The sequence below is a fragment of the Salmo trutta genome, chromosome 14, assembly GCF_901001165.1.
Source record: "Salmo trutta chromosome 14, fSalTru1.1, whole genome shotgun sequence".
Lineage (NCBI taxonomy): Eukaryota > Metazoa > Chordata > Actinopteri > Salmoniformes > Salmonidae > Salmo > Salmo trutta.
Window position 1 is genome coordinate 72,961,559 of NC_042970.1, and position 24,648 is coordinate 72,986,206.

The 24,648-nt window shown below is 43.6% G+C and overlaps 3 protein-coding genes across 7 annotated transcripts in view; 2 read left to right on the forward strand and 1 right to left on the reverse strand.

Moving 5' to 3' along the window:
• The first annotated feature begins 1,159 nt into the window (after positions 1–1,159).
• LOC115147327 (ATPase asna1-like) lies at positions 1,160–6,284 on the forward strand. The gene is made up of 7 exons (XM_029689513.1): positions 1,160–1,318; positions 2,069–2,216; positions 2,640–2,788; positions 4,651–4,801; positions 4,970–5,077; positions 5,326–5,523; positions 5,629–6,284. The coding sequence occupies exons 1-7, from the start codon at positions 1,176–1,178 to the stop codon at positions 5,755–5,757; spliced, it is 1,026 nt and encodes a 341-aa protein (XP_029545373.1). The 5' UTR covers positions 1,160–1,175; the 3' UTR covers positions 5,758–6,284.
• Positions 6,285–9,931: 3,647 nt separating this feature from the next.
• Positions 9,932–17,847, forward strand: LOC115147328 (bestrophin-2-like). 2 transcript variants are annotated; one of them, XM_029689514.1, is made up of 10 exons: positions 9,932–10,018; positions 11,299–11,470; positions 11,586–11,680; positions 11,803–12,036; positions 12,424–12,578; positions 12,756–12,833; positions 13,033–13,185; positions 13,362–13,442; positions 16,243–16,397; positions 16,628–17,847. In XM_029689514.1, the coding sequence occupies exons 2-10, from the start codon at positions 11,319–11,321 to the stop codon at positions 17,520–17,522; spliced, it is 1,998 nt and encodes a 665-aa protein (XP_029545374.1). In that variant the 5' UTR covers positions 9,932–10,018; positions 11,299–11,318; the 3' UTR covers positions 17,523–17,847. The 2 variants fall into 2 exon arrangements, with proteins under 2 accessions (XP_029545374.1, XP_029545376.1); XM_029689516.1 differs by lacking the exon at positions 9,932–10,018 and having other exon boundaries at positions 11,288–11,470.
• A 118-nt stretch (positions 17,848–17,965) lies between these two features.
• The window catches only part of LOC115207142 (protein Hook homolog 2-like), a 9,385-nt gene continuing 2,702 nt past the window's right edge, over positions 17,966–24,648 (reverse strand). The window contains exons 2-5 of one of the 4 annotated variants that reach the window (XM_029774126.1): positions 20,180–20,261; positions 18,858–18,921; positions 18,647–18,718; positions 17,966–18,419 (exon numbers count right to left, since the gene is read on the reverse strand). In XM_029774126.1, coding sequence (XP_029629986.1) covers positions 18,270–18,419; positions 18,647–18,718; positions 18,858–18,914 — 279 coding nt within the window. In that variant the 5' untranslated portion in view covers positions 18,915–18,921; positions 20,180–20,261 and the 3' untranslated portion in view covers positions 17,966–18,269. Of the gene's footprint in view, positions 18,420–18,646; positions 18,719–18,857; positions 19,075–20,179; positions 20,422–24,648 lie in introns of those variants that run through there. The other 3 variants (XM_029774127.1, XM_029774128.1, XM_029774129.1) reach the window with 3 other exon arrangements.

Here is a 24,648-nt window from a genome sequence, read left to right on the forward strand (position 1 = left end):
TTTTAATTCATTTCAGTGGCCTATCAACTGGAAACTTTTTATGGCCACCAAAGACATTACCATGATGAACCATCTTAAGGAAACTACTGTATTAACAATTCACTTTTTTGACTATGTAATGGGTTTTAGTAAGGTTGGATGTCTTGCGTTTATAGCCATGGTGATCAACTGCACTGATGAAGTGGAAATCACAGAAGATATATGTGGTAGTTGCAGCAGAGAAATATTTGGGTGTGAAAGATTTTAGTGCAGAAGATCTACAGGAAGTTTTGAGAGAAGGGGTTCCATCCTCCCAGGCCGACGGTCTGGTTTAGGATCGTTTAGCGCCAAAGTAGTGGGATGGGGTGGTGGATTTGGGGGGATAGTGTATAGGTGCAGTGTTAGATGGTGGTGCAATTTAAGATTTCCCCATTCCCCTTTTCTTTGTTTTTAGGGCCAATGTGTAATCCGCATTGCGAAAGGCAAGTAGCCTAAAGGTTAGAGTGTTGTGACAGTTACCGAAAGGTCACTGATTCGAATACCCAACCCGACAATGTGAAACATTTCTATGTGACCTTGAGCAAGGTACAGCCCACACATTGCCCCAATATGCAACACAGCGTCTAGTCTATTATAAATTCAGAAGATTGTAAAAAGATAAATATATTAAAACATTTTATTATTTTCATTATTATTCCATGTTTATGTATTTTATGTCATTTGAATTTGAAAGACATACCGGCTCATTTTCCTCGAAGTCCACACATGGCCCATGTTTTCCCTTTGAGGACCCCAGCCAAATAATGGTAATTCAGTGCAACAAAAAAAAACGAACAATTTAGACTGGGCTGAAGATGGACCAGCTTTTCAAGCATTTGTCAGAACTACCCCATGGCCAGTCAGCTGTATGTATTATAATGTATCCTCTTACTGTTATTCCTGATGTGGATTAAAAACTATTCATAATAGATGGGCCTCCTGTGTCTTTGTTGCTCAATATCCATCCATTGTTTTATTGTTTCTTATAAATTGAGTGTTTTTAATTTGGTTTTTGATTAGATTGTTTGCTGAAAATATGTTTACATTTTGATCGCTAAACTATTTAGCCTTGGTATAGCCCAAAAGAGGGTCGCTTTTTTTTTACCCAGCTGTTTTTATTATTTGGTACATCCCATTTTCTGACCTGTACACACAAGATGGCAGCTTCGTTGGAAGAAGAATTCGAAGATGCGCCCGATGTGGAGCCTTTAGAACCAACATTGAAAAACATTATAGAGCAGAAATCTCTGAAATGGATATTTGTTGGAGGCAAAGGTGGCGTTGGCAAAACAACATGCAGGTAGGTTGATGCAAAATAGTGCTTTGTCGCTATTAGCTAACGTCACTAGCAAAATGAATGGCCTAGCCTTAGCCAGGTATAGATATCTAGCTAGGTAGCGTAGCTTGTTCAGTACCGCTAGCCCGACGTTCAATTAATGTCTCTTTATTGACAGTCATTTACTATCAGCGTAGCTCTTATTTCAGTAGGAAGCACAGTGATCTAACGTTAGCTAGTTATCTGGTTAGCTAAAATGACAACAATAGCTAGCCAGCTAGCAACTGTAGCTAACTAGTTAGCTAGCTGTCAAATTCATAAGACTGTCATTACTTACTACGTTAGCTAGCAATCCAGCGAGTTTTACAGAGTTCTGAACAATCTTTTACATTAACAGCAAACATCAGGTTAGCAAACTCAACTGTCTGTCTAACGTTATCTAGCTAACTAGTTTTAGCTAGACACTACCATCAGCTCAACATGGACCATCACTTTCAAACACCAATTTCAAAATTCGGTGGTTAAATTTGTTAGTTTCATGTGAAGCTGATTTTTATTTAATTGAGAAGACATCATGTTTCTAATGTAGTAATGTATACATACGTAAACAATGTTTCTAACTGAAGGGTTGAAAAAGGTAACTGTCTGTCTTGTTTGTCTGTGCGCATGTGTCATCATATTAGTCTTCATGTCTGTGGTCATATCTGTCTGTCTGTGCTCATGACATTTCTATCTATGTGTGCTAATGTATCCGTCTGTCCTTTGCCACCACAGCTGCAGTCTGGCTGTACAGCTGGCTGCGGTGCGCGACAGTGTGCTCATCATCTCCACTGACCCGGCCCACAACATCTCAGATGCCTTTGACCAGAAGTTCTCAAAGGTGCCCACAAAAGTCATGGGCTACGAGAACCTCTTCGCTATGGTATGTCAGCATTAGACCCAGTCTCTTTGCCCCAGTTGTTTCTGTCTACACTACAGACTGGTGATGTGCTCTCTGCAGTATGCACTCTCTTACTAGGTTCTGAGAATGAGTAGAGGCAACGAGCTGGTTTGTCAGTACCTCCTCACCATCAATATATTCATAGAAGTCGATTTAGGAGCTTATGTTGACTTGAGGGTGACATTCAGCAAGCTTTGTTGGAGAATGACACAAGCAAGACTGTAAACTCTTGATTCACACAATAGTTTGTGTTTCACATACACAATAGAAATAGACAATCTAGCCATCAGTATTAAAAACAAATCCTGCAAGCAAAGCCTGTTTTTCCCTAAGATGGAGATTTTCTCTTTCCTCCTGTGTCTTGCCCTGACCTCTGTCTGTGTGTGTGTGTGTGTGTTCCTGCAGGAGATTGATCCCAGCCTGGGTGTGGCGGAGCTCCCAGATGAATTCTTTGAAGAGGACAACATGCTGAGTATGGGCAAGAAGATGATGCAGGAGGCCATGAGCGCCTTCCCCGGCATCGACGAGGCCATGAGCTACGCAGAGGTCATGAGGTACGGAGACACACACACACAGAGGTCATGAAGTCAACACTTAATGGCTCTCCACACAGTTATCGATACACATTATGCTTTGAGTGGTTTTTAAAGTTCTTTAAATTCAGTCAATCATTGGTTATGTTCAGTTTCTGTGATAGAATGCACCATATCCATGGATGATAGTTTTGCTGTTGGTCTGTACTTGTGGTGGTAGAAATTAGTTGGGCTGCTATTATTGGGCTTTATTGTCACCCGAATCAAATGCATACGTCTGGGTTAGCTTAATTAACCCTTTTCCTACGATTTCCACGGCCATACTTTAAAAAATCCCCAGCAAAATCCATCCGTTTTAAATGAAAGATGTTTTTTTGCATGGGCTGAGTCTCAATCCACCGCATCTGCCGATATTGCCCTTCCGCACTTGCGGTGGCAGAGCTAGAGTGGTGTTTGTCAGACCATTAGACATCCCGAAAGTCGGTCTTCTCACGAATATGTCTGTAGTGTCCGAATGGTTTTGCCTACAAGAGAGTCTCACGAACACGATGGCGTTCTCTATTTTGCTCTACGACCCCCACAAGTATCACGGGACTCATCTGAAGTCGTTACTGCCTCTTCTGCCTGTAGCGTCCAAACCGTTTGGGCTACACACTAATATGACCACTGTGTAGAAAGGTGAGCTGCTCACAAACACATACATGTCTCTAGGACGCTCACAAGACTCGTATGAAGGTCCCCTGTACGGGATAAAAAAAAATAGTTTATTGCCTAAAATAAAAATAGATCTCTCTTATATCTCTCAGATATAGGACAGACTCTTCAGAACCAACTTCCTTAGTATAGTAAAAAAAAATATCTGTTCCAAGTAGTGGATCTGTTATTCAATGTGTTTAATAGCAGTAATGCCAAATTCAATGTTTCATCAAATCTTTTTTGTATTTTTTTTTGTTGTTGATACGTTAAGGCAGTGTTTCCTAAATCTAATTTTCTTGGTCACATACACATGGTTAGCAGATGTTAATGCGAGAGTAGCGAAATCCTTGTGCTTCTAGTTCCAACAGTGCAGTAATATCTAACAGGTAATCGAACAATTTCACAACAACTACCTTGTACACACAAGTGTAAAGGGATGAATAAGAATATGTACATACAAATATATGGATGAGCGATGGCCATGTGGCATAGGCAATATGCAGTAGATGTTATCGACTACAGTATACAGATGAGTAATGTAGGGTATGTAATCATTATATAAAGTGGCATTGTTTAAAGTGACTAGTGATACATTTATTACATCCAATTTATTAAAGTGGCTAGAGATTTCAGTCAGTGTGTTGGCAGCAGCCACTCAATGTTAGTGATGGCTGTTTAACAGTCTGATGGCCTTGAGGTAGAAGCTGTTTTTCAGTCTCTTGGTCCCAGCTTTGATGCACCAGTTTAGTTTCTAAGCTGGGGGGAGGGATTCTACTAAGCTACCATATAGATTTGTTTTAAGATGGTCATACCAAGGATCATTTAGCTATTTGATTTTGAATTTTAAGACCCCCTTAAGGCAGGGTTTCCCAAACTCGTGCACGTTGTGGTTTTTACCCTAACATCACACAGCTGATTCAAAGCTTGATGATTAGTTAATTATTTGAATCAGTTGTGAAGTTCCTGGGCAAAAAACAAACCCGTTTGGGAAACCCTGCCTTAAGGGGTCTTAAAATTCCAAATCAAATAGCTAAATGATCCTTGGTATGACCATCTTAAAACAAATCTATATGTTAGCTTAGTAGAACCCCCCCCCTCGCCCACAGCTTACAAACTAGAGGGTTGATAAGGTTATATTGACAAACTCCACAGTGTTCCTCAGTCATACTCTTTTCCTCTCCGTTCAGGTTAGTGAAAGGCATGAACTTCTCTGTGGTGGTGTTCGACACTGCCCCCACTGGCCACACGCTACGTCTGCTCAACTTCCCCACCATAGTGGAGAGAGGCCTGGGACGACTCATGCAGATCAAGAACCAGATCAGCCCCTTCATCTCACAGGTAAGGCCTACTGACTGTTGATTTATTTCCGTGTTAAGCATGAAGCTCTAGTTGCTCTGTTTTTATTGACCAGAGTTGCTGTCTGTGTCGGTAGCATCAGTTCTCTTATTGTTGCCACTTGTGTATGATCCTTCTCTCTAGTTCTCGCTCACTCTTTCTCCCCCGTAGATGTGTAACATGCTGGGTCTGGGAGACATGAACGCGGACCAGCTGGCCTCTAAGCTGGAGGAGACCCTACCAGTCATCCGCTCTGTCAGTGAGCAGTTCAAAGACCCTGTAAGTCAAACCAACATCGATCTCCTTAACAATGCTTTACCTAACATCTTTGCTCTAGGAAAACATTGTGGTGTGTGTGCAGTGTATATACACCTGCATTATGTTCATTTGATTGATAACCACTCTACTTCACTATGTGGAGTTATTTGAGTATTGTGTGTTAATTACAGTTTTTGGAGTCCATATAGTGACTATGTCTCTACTTGTGTTTGACGCCTCTCTCCGCCCCTCCCCACACTCCCTCATAGGAACAAACAACGTTTATCTGTGTGTGCATCGCCGAGTTCCTGTCCTTGTACGAGACGGAGCGGCTGATCCAGGAGCTGGCCAAGTGTCGCATCGACACGCACAACATTATCGTCAACCAGCTGGTGTTCCCCGACTCAGACCGGCCATGCAAGATGTGCGAGGCCCGCCACAAGATCCAGTCCAAGTACCTGGACCAGGTAAAGCTCGGCTAGTAGTCTTCATGTTGTCAATGGCAGTTGTCTGTCACCACGTGCTCTGCCCCTACAGTGGTGTTCTAACCCCTAAGCTTTATTCTGTCCCAGATGGAGGATCTATATGAAGATTTCCACATAATCAAGTTACCGCTGCTGCCCCACGAGGTACGGGGGGCCGAAAAAGTCAACACCTTCTCAATGCAACTCCTGGAGCCCTACATCCCCCCTACCAAGTGATTGACCTCTGACTCCCAGTCGCAGTCTGAACTCACCATCTCCGTCCCCCTTGACCCCAGCCTCACTCCTGCATTACAGCAACCCAGCAAGAACATCCCCATCCTCATCATCATCATCTTCAGGAACCTAAACCACTACAGCAAGAACCACACACACACTCACACAGGGGGCGGACAACACAGAACACAAGGACACACAACCACCTGCTCCTGTTGTAGGCCTACAGTCTAAAAGAGGATCCACATGTGATTTCTCTCTCTTCTCTCACTTTTCTCTATACCATTCTCTCCATCATATCTCACCAGGAAAAGATGAACTATTCCTAAAGCATTTAACTTTTCCCAGAGGAACACTCAAGGCCCCCCCCCTCCCTTTCTCCTCTCCTTCTGCCTCCCTCCATCCTCTTTTTCCTTCCATATTCCAGCCTCAGTAATGTACAAGTGAAACTATCCTTAATGGCTGAGTTTGGTGTCTGGTGCCGCTGCTGTGTTTTTCAGTATAAAACAGCTTTGAGACGATCGACTGCATCTTTGGTTTTTACCGTGTGATTTAATTAGACTGTATCTGTTTGGTTTGCGTCTGAAATGGCACCCTATTCCCTGTATAGTGCATTGTCACAAGTTTTGACCAGGGCCCTGGTCAAAAGTAGTGCACTCTATATAGGGAACAGGGTGCCATTTTGGATGCACATTCTGACTTAATGCCCTCCATTGTGGGAATGGAGAATAATATGAGTGGTGGGAAAGTTTTGTCTGTTTTGGATGAAGGTGGGTGTGTGACGCAGGGTGAGGCCTTACTACCCCAGAATGAATAGTCATTATGAAGAGGGATATAGGCCTAGAGGGGAAGGGTAAAGGTTTTCAGATCATGTTATATTTTTTTCGTACCAATCCCATCAGTCCACTGACCAGCCTTAGAAGGGCATTTTGAATACTTGAGTAATAATGGCATGGACATACTGTCCAAAATGTTGTTCTCCCGCACCACGTGTTTATGGTGTAAATAGCATGTCCCCACCTACATTTTAGTTCAGTTCTTGGATGAAGAAATGATATTTATTGATCACTGAGCAGTGTCATTCATCTAGAATCTACAGTATCAGATGGCTACTTGTAATTATTTTATGCCAATTTCATTGTTTTCTCTACTCTGATTATAATAGGAGGCCCCTGAAGCGGTCTTTGTATAAAGCTTTTAAAGTGCTATTTTCCCTCTAGCCTGGTTGAACCAGACTGAATGCTGCACTCACCATTGACTACCATTTAGTGCAGTGTTCAGTCTGGTTTAACCAGGCTAAGCCCCCCCCCCCCCCCCCCCCCCCCCCCACAGTATCTTTCTTTCTTTCTCCCTGGCTGTGTAGGAAATGGCAGCCCTGGTCAAAAGTAGTGCATTATATTAGGGAATGGGGTGCCATTTCAGACACACCTTGTCTGTTGTGTAGAGGGCTCTCTATTCGGGTACACAGCGTGATGTTAGTTGGCTACTTGGCTTAATGAATGCCTTATTAGTGCGTTATAATATACAATTGATTACTGAATGTTGATTGGTCCCCTGTTGAAAGAAACGTTGGTTCATTATTTAGCTCCTATTTAGACATCTTTTAGTGTGGCATTTTTGCATTAGTGCACAATTGGCACAGCTTCTTTCTCATCTACAGGCAAAATGTCCCACTAGTTGTCAATTTGACTTGTCTTCAAGATATACCCACACCAAAAGTGGTCAATATACTACCAACTATAGCCCCATAATCCCTGCAGCAGCAACACAAGTCTTGGAAGGGTCCTTTTGATTTGATTTTGTCCATGCAATGTTATTAATGCTTCAAGTTATGCATATTCCCCCCCCCCCCCCCCCCAGGCAATTATGTTAAACTTACAAAATAAAACACAAACATGCCTAATTCGCAGGGAGATTTTTGGTTACGTGTTTTTCTTTGTTAACACAGCTTTCATAACATTATTTGGTTACGAGCTACAATACAGACATTGTGATTGGGTCCCAAGTAGCCCCTAAGTAGACTCTTGGACGCAGGCGACTCTAAGACGCAGCCGGGACACGCATGGATGGTCTGCGGTACAACATGCCTTGTTGAACTACAGATTCGTCTTGACAGGTCCTGACTCTGTGGGTGACTTCTACGCTCAGAACCTGCAAACAACAAGCCTCCTGTTGAGCTGACAGTGTTTTGTAGAATTAATTCATATTTGTCAATGGACTGGAAAAAAAACGCTTGCCTCGATCAAAAAACAAATATAATGCAACATAAACTATTTCTAATATATGCACAATTTAATACAGTGAGGGGAAAAAGTATTTGATCCCCTGCTGATTTTGTACGTTTGCCCACTGACAAAGAAATTATTAGACTATAATTTTAATGGTAGGTTTATTTGAACAGTGAGAGACAGAATAACAACAAAGAAATCCTGAAAAACGCATGTCAAAAATGTTATATATTGATTTGCATTTTAATGAGGGAAATAAGTATTTGAACCCCTCTCAATCAGAAAGATTTCTGGCTCCCAGGTGTCTTTTATACAGATAACGAGCTGAGATTAGGAGCACACTCTTAAAGGGAGTGCTCCTAATCTCAGTTTGTTACCTGTATAAAAGACACCTGTCCACAGAAGCAATCAATCAATCAGATTCCAAACTCTCCACCATGGCCAAGACCAAAGAGCTCTCCAAGGATGTCAGGGACAAGATTGTAGACCTACACAAGGCTGGAATGGGCTACAAGACCATCGCCAAGCAGCTTGGTGAGAAGGTGACAACAGTTGGTGCGATTATTCGCAAATGGAAGAAACACAAAAGAACTGTCAATCTCCCTCGGCCTGGGGCTCCATGCAAGATCTCACCTCGTGGAGTTGCAATGATCATGAGAACGGTGAGGAATCAGCCCAGAACTACACGGGAGGATCTTGTCAATGATCTCAAGGCAGCTGGGACCATAGTCACCAAGAAAACAATTGGTAACACACTATGCCGTGAAGGACTGAAATCCTGCAGCGCCCGCAAGGTCCCCCTGCTCAAGAAAGCACATATACATGCCCGTCTGAAGTTTGAATTATTCAGAGGACAACTGGGTGAAAGTGTTGTGGTCAGATGAGACCAAAATGGAGCTCTTTGGCATCAACTCAACTCGCCGTGTTTGGAGGAGGAGGAATGCTGCCTATGACCCCAAGAACACCATCTCCACCGTCAAAGATGGAGGTGGAAACATTATGCTTTGGGGGTGTTTTTCTGCTAAGGGGACAGGACAACTTCACCGCATCAAAGGGACAATGGACGGGGCCATGTACCGTCAAATCTTGGGTGAGAACCTTCTTCCCTCAGCCAGGGCATTGAAAATGGGTCGTGGATGGGTATTCCAGGATGACAATGACCCAAAACACACGGCCAAGGCAACAAAGGAGTGGCTCAAGAAGAAGCACATTAAGGTCCTGGAGTGGCCTAGTCAGTCTCCAGACCTAATCCCATAGAAAATCTGTGGAGGGAGCTGAAGGTTCGAGTTGCCAAACGTCAGCCTCGAAACCTTAATGACTTGGAGAAGATCTGCAAAGAGGAGTGGGACAAAATCCCTCCTGAGATGTGTGCAAACCTGGTGGCCAACTACAAGAAACGTCTGACCTCTGTGATTGCCAACAAGGGTTTTGCCACCAAGTACTAAATCATGTTTTGCAGAAGGGTCAAATACTTATTCCCCTCATTAAAATGCAAATCATTTTCTAACATTTTTGACATGCGTTTTTCTGGATTTTGTTGTTGTTATTCTGTCTCTCACTGTTCAAATAAACCTACCATTAAAATTATAGACTGATCATTTCTTTGGCAGTGGGCAAACGTACAAAATCAGCAGGGGATCAAATAGTTTTTCCCTCACTGTAAATATTACCGTACTGTTACATGGTTTAATCATTTTGTATCAGTGGCAGTCTATGACTATTTCCTATGACTATTTTCCAATACTTTTTCTTCTGGTTTTTATGCACTTGCGTTTTTGACATTGTGTAGCTCTCGGCAGGCTGTCGCTTGTGGTCCATCACCGATTTAAATTGCACTGTGCAGAAGCTCGTTCTCCCAGTAGGGGGCATGTACTAACGAGCTCCGTCTCCCTCCCATTTTCGGGATTTGCCCCGGGGCGCTCTAACCACTGAACGCACTGCTGAGGCTCCAGCATCCAAGGATTACCCTCTACTGCTGCCTTATTTTACTGTATGATGTATCGGCTGAATGGGTTACCAACGCTGGACGTAGAATGGTTAGTAGAGAATATTAAAGTTGTACAGATGTATTAGGCTATGGAATATGTAAGGGCTTTGCCAGTGTGCAGCAATAATGCTAAGCGCGGAGATTGTTGAACCTGCAAACACCCCAAAGATCCACTCACTGCACAACAGTAGACTAGAGGTAATACCATTTGTTTCATATCTGTCCTAAATTTGTCCATCGAACTCGATATTTTCAGGGACTTTTACGCAAAGTCTAAATGTGTTGTGTTCTGGTGAGGTGTAGGTGGATGGGAAGGGAAAGCTCTGGACACAATTCTGCAGTTGTCTGCTTAATGTTGTCGTCTGGACTCTCATACATAAGTATATTTGCATTGTACAAAATGTACATGTTAATATTTTCAAAATACTCAAATTTCATTTTATAAACATTGTACACCAATACACTAATAATTTGCTAATAAGTGCTAAATATTTATTATACCCGAGGCATACTAATGAGGCAACAACGCCATTCCTGACATGACCGGACAGGTAACAAAATGAACCATAGCTAACTAGGCACATTAAACATAAAATACAAAAACGTCACATTTCACAACATACCTGCATGGAATGGATACAAATGCAAGGCAAACGTTAATGCTGCCGTCTGGACTGGCATACATAAGTATATTTGCCTGACAAAAGACTGCAGAATTCCCGTGAGAAAATCGTCAGAAAACTCACGCTGTCTGTACCTGAAAGAGACCCTCTCCCGCACCCAAAGCCAACCGAAGCTGGGCTAACCTTGCAAATTTGCAATCAAAGTTGCTGTCGAAAATTATCCCCATTCACGCTAATATAAATTCCTACTAACAGTAGTGCAACAACACTAAATCAATGATGATATAATTTTTGCTTGTTTTTTTTGTGTGCATTTGTTAACACGTGCATTCAAAAGACCGGGGCATACATAAACACATACCTCTCCCCATCAGCTTTGACCAAACTGAGGCGTAAACGCATGGTTTTCTTAGATGACATCACAACATCAACACAATTTAGAAAATACATACAATAAAATAGTTCACTCTTGAAAGTAGTGTAATACATCTGAAAATAACCATAAAATAATACATGAAAAATAAATATGAGGGATTTTCGGTGAAATACATAAAGTATATTTTACACCTGTTACATAAACATAACTGTATAGGTATGATTTGTGGAGGGTTAGACATGGGTTTTCTTGCCATTTCCCTTGATTAATATAAACAAAACTAACACAATATATGTTTTCCGAGATAAAGTATTTTTTTTTATATGATAGAATAACTGATAGATGACATCATGACGGTCACCTACACCGCGAAAGTTGCCAATGCGCGCTTCTGCGGGTTCTCCAAACTGCTCCTAGCCTGGAGGGGGAGCATCTACAAGGTCTTATGGAAGGAGTTCCTTGCTTTCTTCGCCATGTACACTGCCATCAGTGTCACTTACAGGTATGAGAGCCTTTGGTTACCAAGTTTACATAATTATTTGAACTTTCCATTACTATTTGAAGATTTCAATTTGTTTTAATTGGTCCACATTATTATGTAACTTTTACCTCTCCAGATTCTTCCTCTTTGATGACCAGAAGAGGTATTTTGAAAAACTGGCAATTTACTGCAACCACTATGCCAGTCTCATCCCCATGTCTTTTGTTCTAGGTGGGCAATATTACTAAATCAATAACACAGATTCTATTAGAATATGCTTCTATTCTAATATTCTTCTATTCTATATGGAAATACCACCATTCATTACAGAACCATTTGCTGCTGTTTTCCAGGTTTTTACGTGACACTGGTGGTGAACCGCTGGTGGAATCAGTACACCCGCATTCCATTACCTGACCGTCTGATGTGCGTGCTCTCCGGCGGGCTGCAGGGTGTGGACGAGCGCGGGCGGCTGCTGCGACGCACCATGATGCGCTATACAAGTCTGTCCGCGTTACTGATTTTGCGCTCGGTCAGCACCGCAGTCTTCAAACGCTTCCCGACCATGGACCACGTCGTGGAAGCAGGTAAATGTGTCATTCAGATGCAGCTAAAAGATTGCCTTTGAGGAGATATTGCACTTTGCAGATTTTGCCTTCAAGGTCAAATTGCACTTTGCAGATTTTCAGAATTCAAACACAAGAAAGTAGCCTACAGTGTACATCTGGATACATCATACCACTTGCAGTTTTGTCCCATATCCTGTGTCTTCCAAACACATACCTATAGTTTATGTAGCGGTCTAGAGGAGGTGAGTCGGACTCACGCTCTGGTGATGAGGTAGCCCTGCCTGCAACTTTAATCAGTGTCACCCTCGGTCCAATTTCCTCTTGGCCCAATGAAGACATTGGGTTTCAAAGCAGGACATGGGGGTTCAGACCCCACCTGTGACAGATACACTCCCCTCTCCTCAGGGTTCATGACCAGGGAGGAGCGGAAGAAGTTTGAGAGCCTCAAGTCCCCCTATAACAAGTACTGGATGCCCTGTGTGTGGTTCACTAACCTGGCCGCCCTGGCCCGCTGTGAGGGCAGGATTAAGGACGACAGCACCCTCAAACTAGTGCTGGAGGTAGTCTACAATACAACACACATAAAGCGACGTAGTGATAAACCACATTATGTCAATAGCTATATGACATGAATAAGCTATACCCGCACTCACATACTGACGGAACCTTACACAAAAACAATACATTCAACAAAAACAATACCTTACATTTGTATGCTTATCTGTTTATGTCGGCAGGAGCTCAATCATTTCAGAGGGAACTGCAGTATGCTTTTCCATTACGACATGATCAGTGTTCCCCTGGTCTACACTCAGGTTTGTGTGTGTGTGTGTGTGTGTGTGTGTGTGTGTGTGTGTGTGTGTGTGTGTCTGTGTGTGTGTGTGCGTGTGTGTGTGTGTGTGGGTGTGTGTGTGTGTGTGCATGCAGGTGATTGTGTGTGGAATCATTGTAGAATTTTGTCCGTCGGCATCACTCATTCTGTGTCCTATGTTCTCGTCTCCACCATCCCTATAGGTGGTGACTTTGGCTGTGTACAGTTTTTTCTTCGTGTGTCTGATAGGACGTCAGTTCCTGGACCCCACACAGGGTTACCTGGGTCATGACCTGGACCTGTACGTCCCCATCTTCACTCTGCTACAGTTCTTCTTCTACGCCGGCTGGCTCAAGGTCACTGGAAATTCATTGTTGTGTTCTCTAGGTAGCAAATGGATGAAAACCAGACTGAAACAGGGAGAGGCTACCAAAAACAAACATATTTCTTATTTATTTCCGTTGCAAAATGTTTTAAAACATTTTCTTTGCGTGCCCCAACGAACATGACCAATTTCTTTGATGTTTTTCAGGTAGCAGAGCAGTTGATAAACCCATTTGGACAGGACGATGATGACTTTGAGACCAACTGGCTGATAGACAGGAACTTCCAGGTTTATATTGAATCACATGTATTGCTATCCTTCTCACAACCCCCCATTGTTATCTTAGATGTAATATATGCATGTATATGTAGTGGGGTAATACTTCATATATATGATATTATAAATATATCACATGCAACCCATAGTAAGACTAAGCAATTAGCCCATGACATAAATTAAATATAGATAGCAATATGCAAGACCATGGTTAAACCATGTGCTATCAAGTATTATGCGTTTAGCTGACTAAGATCAAGGAATGGTCATAAAAGCAAATATCAAAGCAAGTATAATTGAATAACTTTGTAAAATGAATGGATTCACATACAAGGCATAAAGCTTAAGCTACAAGGCAATACTGACATATTAACAAAGCATTAGTCTAGGCATATAAATCCAGTGGTGTGAAAAGTACCCAATTGTCATACTTGACTAAAAGTAAAGATACCTTCATAGAGAATGACTCAAGTAAAAGTGAAAATCACCCAGTAAAATACTACTTGTGCAAAAGTCTAAAAGTATAAATAATTTAAAATTCCTTATATTAAGCAAACCAGACAGCTTCATTTTCTTGTTTGTTTTTTAATTTATGGATAGCCAGGGGCACACTCCAACACTCAGACATCATTTACAAACGAAGCGTGTGTGTTTAGTAAGTCCACCAGATGGCAGTAGAGATGACCAGGGATCTTGATAAGTGTGTGAATTGCACCATTTTCCCATCCTGCTATATACAAGTTACCACAGAGATCATCCACTGAACAAAAATAAGAACGCAACATGCAACAATTTCTAAGATTTTACTGAGTTAAAGTTCATAAAAGGAAATCTGTCAATTGAAATAAATTCATTAGGCCCTCATCTATGGATTTCACATGACTGGAAATACAGATATGCATCTGTTAGTCACAGATACCTTATAAAAAGGTAGGGTCGGGGATCAGAAAGCCAGTCAGTATCTGGTGTGACCACCATTTACCTCATGCAGCACGACACATCTCCTCATAGAGTTGATCAGGCTGTTGATTGTGTCCTGTGGAATGTTGTCCCACTCCTCTTCAATGGCTCTGCAAAGTTGCTGGGTTTGGCGGGACCTGGAATACGCTGTCATACATGTCGATCCAGAGCATCCCAATCATGCTCAATGGATGACATGTCTGGTGAGTATGCAGGCCATGGAAGAACTGGGGCATTTTCAGCTTCCAGGAATTGTGTACAGATCCTTGCGAAATGGGGCCGTGCGTTATCATGCTGAAACATGAGGTGATGGCGGCGGATGAAGGGCACGACCATGGGCCTCAGGATCTCGTCACGGTATCTCTGTGCATTCAAATTGCCATTGATAAAATCCAATTGTGTTCATTGTCCGTAGCTTATGCTATACCATAACCCCACCGCAACCATGGGGCACTCTGTTCACAACGTTGACATCAGCAAACTGTTCGCCCACACGACGCTGCCCGGTACAGTTGAAACCGGGATTCATCCGTGAAGAGCACACTTCTCCAGCGTGCCAGTGGCCATCGAAGGTGAGCATTTGCCCACTGAAGTCAGCTACAACGCCGTACTGCAGTCAGGGCAAGACCCTGGTGAGGACGACGAGCGCGCAGATGAGCTCCCCTGAGATGGTTTCTGACAGTTTGTGCAGAAATGATTTTGGTTGTGCAAACCATTGGACGCTGCTGAGGGGAGGATGGCTCATAATAATGACTGGAAAGGAGCGAATGGAATGGCATCAAACACATGGAAACCATGTTTGATGTATTTGATACCATTCCACCTATTCCGCTCCAGCCATTACCACGAGCCCGTCCTCCCCAATTATGGTGCCACCAACCTCCTGTGGTGCAAACCCACAGTTTCATCAGCTATCCGGGTGGCTGGTCTCAGACGATCCCACAGGTGAAAAAGACGGATGTGGCGGTCCTGGGCTGGCGTGGTTACACGTGATCTGCGGTTTTGAGGCCGGTTGGACGTACTGCCAAATTCTCTTAAATTACTTTGGAGTCTACTTATTGTAGAGAAATGAACATTAAATTCTCTTGCAACAGCTCTTGTGGACATTCCTGCAGTCAGCATGCCAATTGGACCTCCCTCAAAACTTGAGATATCTCTGGCATTGTGTTGTGTGACAGAACTGCACATTTTAGAGTGGTCAGCACAAGGTGCACCTGTGTAATGATCCTGCTGTTTAATCAGCTTCTTGATATGCCACACTCCATGTCAGGTGGATGGATTATCTTGGAAAAGGTTAAATGCTCACTAACAGGGATGTAAACAAATTTGTGCACAAAATTTGAGAGAAGTAAGCTTTCTGTGCATATGGAAAATTTGGGGGATCTTTTATTTCAGCTCATGAAACATGGGACCAACACTTTACATGTTGCGTTTATATTTTTGTTCAATATACATACATATAGATAGCTTCAGAGTCCTCTTTAGGGTACAAGTTTCAGATAGATACCAGACATGGATACTATAGCATTATTTTATCAGTCATTCAATAGTCAGTCCTCTGGATACTGTAACAGAGAGACACATTTTGGCCCCTCAGAGGGGAAGGGCTGGCTAGTCCTTCAGCACTGTTCTTTGTGCTTTCCTTGTGTTACTGGCCATTTGCTATGCAGCTCCAGGTGACAGAGAGCACATGAGTTAGGGCCGAGCCTACACGTGTACATGAGTGGGATAAGTACTTTTGAAACATTCAAAGTGAGAGAAACAATGGTGGGGTGAAAGGAAACTTCAACAGAAGACTTTCTTGGAACTTCCCTCATCTGAAACTGAAGAGGTAGTGTTTGTGTTTCCTCAGGTCTCCATGATGGCAGTTGATGAGATGTATGGGGATCTTCCCATTATGGAAAGAGACCGATATTGGAACGACTCTAACCCTCGTCCTCCCTACACTGCCGCAAGTCTATTCGGGCTGCGCAAACCCTCCTTCCAGGGCTCCACCTTCGACATGGCGTGAGTCTCTATTCTATTTTATTTTATTCTATTTTTGGGGCAAGTGTAATACATTTCTACAATACACTTCAAATATGTGTTCACCTTGTTACAAGCAAGGATATTCAGTATGTGTGTCTTACAAGTCCAAAGAGGATTAGTTGTATGTTTCTAACCTTGCTAACACTTCTGTATGGCCCTAAGGGCATTATTCAAATTGTAGTGATTTGAATTGAGTCTGTCCCCTCCAGGATTCCCAAAGAGGAGATGTACTTTGCGCCCCTGGCGGATATCACTGAGAACGTGGAGTCTGAGGGTGGGGGTCACCACCCCAACATGGCCCTGTTCAACCGGCTCCTCTTCACTGCCCCGTCCCCCACGGGGCTCATTGGAGGGGCGCTGCGCCGCACCTCCGCCCAGCTCCAAAGGTTCCGCCGTCCCTCCGGGATGTACCCGCCCTCGTTCAGTGATGAAGAGGGTCAGGACGAGGAGGATGAAGGTGGGAAGACTTTGGGGCCGTCTGGGGGGTCGCTGCCGTCTGTTTTGGGTAGGGATACTCAGAGTACCATATGTAGTTGTGGAGGGGTGTTTAATGCTAGGACCCCCCTCATGGAGGTACAGTTTGGGGTTGGGGTGGAGAGAGGTGGGGACGCCCTTCAAAGCCAGGAAGAGATTATGGAAGAAGAGGAGGAAGAAGAAGAGGATGAAGGGAATGCCCAGAAAAAGGCAGAGAAAGAGAAGATGGAGGAAGGGAACACTGAGGTGACAGGAGATATTCAAAGCCGCGTGCCACTGCTCCCATCACCCCTCCAGCCTTCCAGAGACCCAGGCCAAACGTCCATCAGACAACCCCAGGATAAGACACCCAGACCAGCCTCGACAACCCCCTCCAGCCCCCTAGCCCCCAGCATCATCCACCCCCGTCCCACAGCCTGCTCCACCCGAGACCTATTCATCTCTGAACCAATCACAGAGCAGAGCACAGTGATCCCCACCATTCCTAAGCCTCCCATTGGTGGAGCCAAGATGTCTTTCCTCACCGTGCCATCCTACAGCGCCCCACAGCGTCATAGGAGCGTCAGCATGGGGTCTGAGTCCCCATCGGCTCCGAAACTACAAACCGCACCTTGTTCTAGCCAAAATTAGTGCACTACTTAGGGAATAGGATGCCATTTCAGATTCGGACTATGAGTAAGGGAGAACATGCACACTTCTGTCCAACTGGGACCAACACACTACACTGAAAAGCTAGGTCATATGTCACTGTAGTATGTTCATGAAAAATCACTGGTCTATAGATCATCTGCATGAAGTTCATCTTACGGAACAATCCACCCAGATGCTGCAAGGTTGGGCTGCAGCTTTCACTGTGTTCACCAATCTTACACTGTACATTTACTTTAGATGAATGATTTGTCACCTTGTTCCGTTGTTATGAATTATAATGAGGTAAATAAAAAGAAAAGACAAATCTTTCTTGCCATAGTTCCATTTCTGTTGCTTTGAGACATAATAGCTTGTGATGACAGCAGATGTGTGAGACAGTACAGTCAAATTAAATCTGGGGAAAATGAGCGCTATACTGGAAGTCATGTTGATATTTTATTTGAAGTGCAAAAATGCATTGGCAACACATTGTAATAGTGATAGTCCTTTGCTGTCCTATCTATTCCTTTTACTTTTAGATTCAAACTGAGATGGACAAAAAACAAACACCAATACCAGTTGACCAGCAGGTGGCGCCAATGTTACATAAAATCGTTTTTTTTAACATCCAAGATTTTTTTAAACAGCCACAAAAATCCCATCAACATCCTCTTCCAACGTTCCTTGTCCATCCAGTGTCAATCCCACCATCCTCAACAGAGGGACCTCTCCCTCCATCTCTCCCTCCTATCTGGGCTGTAGCTTGGGAGAGAGGCCCATTCCTCTCCTGCTCCTGGCCTGGGTGGACTGCCTCTGCTGGGCCAGGAAGGACTGGGCTTGGCCTGGAGGTCTGTCAGAGCCAGACAGCCTCAGCTCCTGCTGCTGGAGAGTCACACACTGGAGGGGATGAATAAAAACTAATTTCTCATTCAAACAGTAGAGTCGGCTCAGTAGTGACATACATATGGTTTAACAATAACATTCACTCCTCACTTTTCTAACTTTCTGCATTTGAAATGAGACCCTATACCCTATATGGTGGACTAGTTTTGGGGTAATGCACTATATAGGGAATGGGTTACTATTTAGGACATAAACAACAGTAAACATTCTCACACACTCACCATACTGTACCAGTCTGTAATAGTGAGATTTTCCTCTTGTTCTTGTCTGGACATGATCCTCTCATTAAAGTCCTGTAACATCAACAGAGTAACATCAATATATTTTTTAGAGGCTATATAATTAAGAGCATTGGGTGGTGCATTAAAGATTTGCCACAGATGATGGCGTAAGACAAACATAGTTCTGAAATCAGGCCAAATACTCACTTACTTCTTTGACAGCTGTCATGATGACGTCACAGGCAGTAGTCTCCTCTTCAGTCATCATCGTCTAACTGTATCACAACGATGCCCATAAAACATCAGCACTCCAACCAAACCACCAAAATAGGGCCCCTAATTGACCACTAGCCAAACAGCAATATCTAGCCAGAGAAATTGTATCACATTAACAGTCAAATCAAATCAAATTGTATTGGTCACATACCCTCGTAAAACTGACTATCCGACCGATCCTCGACTTCGGCGATGTCATTTACAAAACAGCTTCCAATACTCTACTCAGCAAACTGGATGCAGTCTGTCACAGTGCCATCCATTTTGTCACCAAAGCCCCTTATACCACCCACCACTGTGACCTGTATGCTCTAGTCGGCTGGCCCTCGCTACATATTCGTCACCAGACCTACTGGCTCCAGGTCATCTATAAGTCTATGCTAGATAAAGCTCTGCCTTATCTCAGCTCACTGGTCACGATAACAACACCCACCCGTAGCATGCGCTCCAGCAGGTATATCTCACTGGTTGTTCCCAAAGCCAACACCTCCTTTGGCCGCCTTTCCTTCCAGTTCTCTGCTGCCAATGACGAACTAATTGCAATAATCGCTGAAGTTGGAGACTTATATTTCCCTCTCTAACTTTAAACATCAGCTATCTGAGCAGCTAACCGATCGCTGCAGCTGTACATAGCCCATTTGTAAATAGCCCACCCAATCTACCTACCTCATCCCCATATTGTTTTTATTTACTTTTCTGCTCTTTTGCACACCAGTATTTCTACTTGCACATCATCATCTGCTCATCTATCACTCCAGTGTTAATTTGCTTAACTGTAATTACTTCGCTACTATGGCCTATTTATTGCCTTACCTCCTCACACCATTTGCACACACTGTATATAGACTTTCTTTGTTTTATTTTGTGTTATTGACTGTATGTTTGTTTATTCCATGTGTAACTCTGTGTTGTTGTTTGTGTCGCACTGCTTTGCTTCATCTTGGCCAGGTCGCAGTTGTAAATGAGAACTTGTTCTCAACTAGCCTACCTGGTTAAATAAAGGTGAAATAAAAAAATTAAAAAAAATAAAAATGTTATAGCAGGTGTAGCAAAATGCTTGTGTTCCTCCAACAGGCCAACAATCAGCAACCCTTCTAACCAAACCACCTTCTAACCAAAATAATTAGTTGCGAATCTAAACACTGATCAACACACCAACCTAACAGCTGTCAAGCCACTGCCCAGCCTCTCTCTTCAACCAAACGACTTTCTAGCCAAAATACAACCACAAAGCCAAACACTAATAAACACATCAACCTTACATCCAGCCAGGCGCTGCCCCTCTCTGCTCTCTCTTCAGCCCAGCCTGGTCTCATCCACATGGGGGGAGAGGCCCTGGCTGGTTTTGTTCAGGGTGAGAGACAATGGAGAGGTAGGCTTTAGTAGTCTGGCTCTTCCCTGTGGCCACATCTGCTTTACTGCTGATCTGGGCACATTCAATGTTGAACGTCCACATTCAGATGGTCACGGGGGGGATTTGTAGGTAAGCACCAGAAAGCAAGCATCCTGTTTAGATGGTGTACTTGTACATCAAGCTGTCTCATGCTACAGAAACAGGCGGTAGGCTCCTGCTATGTGGGCTGTTCTGACACGGGAACAACCATTACTTGTCCAAGATGTACCAGAAAGCAAGGCTGGGTAAAATATACAATCAAGTAACAGGTAATGAGTCTTGTATTATTGTAGCATTTACTATACGGGTACATGAATGATATATGGCCATATCAAAAATCACCAGAAATGTACAGGGAAATCTCTCAGTAGTTATGGCACACAAAGCCAAGGATTTGTTGATGGTCAGAAGTCTGTAGGCTGGCTACCCTGTCCCTAATCTCTCGTGGACAGACTACTTAACATTATTGAGGATGCGATCAAATGACTGAATATTTTAGTTCTAGGTTAACCTAGATTACCCTGTGCCCATGACAGGGTATGCAGATCAGTCATATCCTTGGTGAGAAAAAGGGGCCCCTCTGTTTGAATCAGCTTCCCCTGTCAGAATTCAATGTCATTGAAGAGAGAGTGACAGTGAGAGACAGAGAGAGAGAGAGACAGAGAGAGAGAGAGACAGAGAGAGAGAGACAGAGAGAGACAGAGCGAGAGAGAGACAGAGAGAGATAGAGAGAGAGAGAGAGAGAGAGAGTCAGAGAGAGACAGAGAGACAGAGAGAGACAGAGAGAGAGAGAGAGAGAGAGAGAGAGAGAGAGACAGAGAGAGAGAGAGAGAGAGAGACAGAGAGAGATAGAGAGAGAGAGACAGAGAGAGAGAGAGAGAGAGCGAGACAGAGAGAGAGAGAGACAGAGAGAGAGAGAGAGAGGAGACAGAGAGAGAGAGAGAGAGAGAGAGAGAGAGACTGCACAACAGCAGAACCACTGCACAACAGCAGAACCTGAGACGGAGCTGCATTTCCTAACAAAATGTCAAAAATATAAAACAGTTAGAGAGTGTCATTTCCCCAAATTTGAAACCCTTATTCAAGGTTTCAAGGACCTCTCTGATGAGGATAGGCTACCCGTCCTGTTGGGGGAGGACGCAGAGAGCTGTGGGTTGGCAGCGCACTACATTGCTGCCTGCCATAAGATGAGGGACAGTGTCTGACAGACCAATCAACCTGCACATGTCCTCTACTGTATGCTTATTGTTATTGTTGAATGTATGGTTATTTTAACCCTTGGTTATTGTTGTTACTGTTTTCACGTTGACAATTTTTGATTCTCATTTTTTATTTATTTTTATATTGTAAATATCCAAAATAAGCTTTGGCAATATGTACATTGTTACGTCATGCCAATAAAGTGAATTGAATTGAATTGAATTGATAGAGAGAGAGAGAGAGAGAGAGAGAGAGAGAGAGAGAGAGAGAGAGAGAGAGAGATGAGATGAAAATAAACTTAGACAGAGTTTCTTGGAACTCCATGGTCTCATCTGAATCTGTTTATTCTCTTAGGAGAGAGAAACACAAGGGTGTGTGTGTGTGTGTGTGTGTGTGTGTGTGTGTGTGTGTGTGTGTCTGTGTGTGTGTGTGTGTGTGAAAACACTCCAAAAAATGCACACCATCAATTCCTGTCAGCTTAGAAGAGGAGTGAACATCTGTTGCGAAACCTTCCTCCCACAGAAAGAGCTACTGACTTTAGCCTTGATAGAAGATAGGAGAGACATTGTGGACAGCGGTAGTCATACGCTGAATAACAAAACAACAAACATCACTCTCTCTGCTGCTATTATACAAATCATTATTAACGCTAGCATCAGCAAATTTTGATATTAAATATTGTGTTAGTTTACCCTACAGTTTTGTCTACTGCCAATCTGTAGCCTGATTCAGCATCAAGCTGGCAAGATCAGGATGGTCCAATGAGGCTAGTCTATCTGTTTCAAATGTTTTCTCTGCTACTCTCAGCATTAGAACAAACTGAACATTGCATTATCTTACACTACAGTTTTATCAGGTATCCCTTTGTTGTTTTTGGTATTGCTGCTCTGGTTTACGGTAAAATGAGCAGTGCTGTGAGTTGACACTAGAGGGCAAAGTTGAACTAATAATAATAATTACTATTTTTATAGTGCTTTTCAATTCAAGTAACAAAGTGCTTCATATCATAAAATAATCAAATAAAAGTACTAACAAAGAAACAAAGACAGGAGGAAGAAACATTTAAAAGATAGCTAATTAAAGTCATAGATAGCTAATAAAAAGATTTCTCATTAATATCATACAAATAATACTAACTTGAACTAGGATACAGTACTTCAATAACAGGTACAGTGAGTGATACTGTACTCCAGTCAAGACTGAAATTATCATCAAACACTCATACTACTGTACAAACAGTGGCAAAATATGATCCACCATTTTGAGTAACGCCAGCTTACTCCACTAGTGTTCCACTTGTGTCTGAGACAGCCAAATGTAAAAGAGCATAATAGATTGGATAGACTTACAATCTAATCCATCTGAGTTGTTGTTTACTACAGAAACAGATTTGCACACAACAACCGAGTTGTTTACCTAGCTAGCTCAGAACGTGCAGAACACATGTACACACTAAGGCCCGCGCCCCAGATATCACCCTGCTCCCTATAGAGTGCACTACCTTTGACCCGTCCCAATAGGGAATAGGGTGCCATTTGGGACGTAGACTAACTCTGTCCCCACATAAATACACTTCAGCACCCTCTGGAGAGTGAGCAAATACTCCCTTGACTCCATGCCAGTTTCCATGCCAGTCCTGTGTTTGCTGTACCAATCTACCAGCCCATGTCTGTCACTGCTCCAGTAGGCACACCTGTGTGTGTGTGTGCATGTAGATGTGTGTGTGTGTGGGCGTGTATGTCCTGCCATCTGGGCACTCCCTACCTCACACTCACCCTACTTCCTGTCTCACACACCCTACCCAGCCTTCTCCAGGAACAGCCAGTACAGGGCTGCAGGACCTGTCTGTCTGGTTATGTGGACAAACAAAGTCAGTCAGTGGTCTACACACAGGGACATACTGTATCTACAGTAGATAGACAGATGGGGAGAGACCGTGACTGAAACCAAGACAGAGACCAAGACAGAGACCAAGACAGAGACATAGATCAAGACAGAGACCAAGACAGAGACCAAGACAGAGACAGAGACCAAGAAAGAGACCAAGACAGAGACCAAGACAGAGACCGAGACCAAGACAGAGACAGAGACCAAGACAGAGACCAAGACAGAGACCAAGACAGAGACAGAGACCAAGACAGAGACATAGACCCAGACAGAGACCAAGACAGAGACATAGACCCAGACATAGACCAAGACAGAGACCAAGACAGAGACCAAGACCAAGACAGGGACCAAGACAGAGACCAAGACAGAGACCAAGACAGAGACATAGACCAAGAGAAACCAAGACAGAGGCATAGACCCAGACAGAGACCAAGACAGAGACATTGACCCAGACATAGACCAAGACAGAGACCAAGACAGAGACAGAGACCCAGACCGAGACCCAGACCGAGACCAAGACAAAGACCCAGACAAAGACCAAGACAGAGACCAAGACAGAGACATAGACCCAGACCAAGACAGAGACCAAGACAGAGACATAGACAGAGACCAAGACAGAGACCAAGACAGAGACTGAAACCAAGACAGAGACCAAGACTAAGACAGAGACCAAGACAGAGACTGAGACCAAGACAGAGACAAAGACCTAGACAGCGACCGAGACCAAGACAGAGACCGAGACAGAGACCAAGACAGAGACCCAGACAAAGACCAAGACAGAGACCAAGACAGAGACATAGACCCAGACCAAGACAGAGACCAAGACAGAGACATAGACAGAGACCAAGACAGAGACCAAGACAGAGACAGAGACATAGACCCAGACTGAAACCAAGACAGAGACCAAGACAGAGACTGAGACCAAGACAGAGACAAAGACCTAGACAGCGACTGAGACCAAGACAGAGACCGAGACAGAGACCAAGACAGAGACCAAGACAGAGACCAAGACAGAGACTGAGACCAAGACAGAGACAAAGACCTAGACAGCGACCGAGACCAAGACAGAGACCAAGACAGAGACCAAGACAGAGACCAAGACAGTGACCAAGACCGAGACAGAGACCAAGACAGAGACCAAGACAGAGACTGAGACCAAGACAGAGACAAAGACCTAGACAGCGACCGAGACCAAGACCGAGACCGAGACAGAGACCAAGACAGAGACCAAGACAGAGACCAAGAC

Bases quoted from the DNA above. Each gene is read 5' to 3' on its own strand.
- LOC115147327 (XM_029689513.1), top strand. From the start codon at position 1,176: ATGGCAGCTTCGTTGGAAGAAGAATTCGAAGATGCGCCCGATGTGGAG. The intron at 1,319-2,068 runs GTAGGTTGATGC...TTGCCACCACAG, and splicing joins GTTGGCAAAACAACATGCAG to CTGCAGTCTGGCTGTACAGC. The intron at 5,078-5,325 runs GTAAGTCAAACC...ACTCCCTCATAG, and splicing joins GTGAGCAGTTCAAAGACCCT to GAACAAACAACGTTTATCTG.
- LOC115147328 (XM_029689514.1), top strand. From the start codon at position 11,319: ATGACGGTCACCTACACCGCGAAAGTTGCCAATGCGCGCTTCTGCGGG. The intron at 13,186-13,361 runs GTCACTGGAAAT...GATGTTTTTCAG, and splicing joins TCTACGCCGGCTGGCTCAAG to GTAGCAGAGCAGTTGATAAA. The intron at 16,398-16,627 runs GTGAGTCTCTAT...TGTCCCCTCCAG, and splicing joins GGCTCCACCTTCGACATGGC to GATTCCCAAAGAGGAGATGT.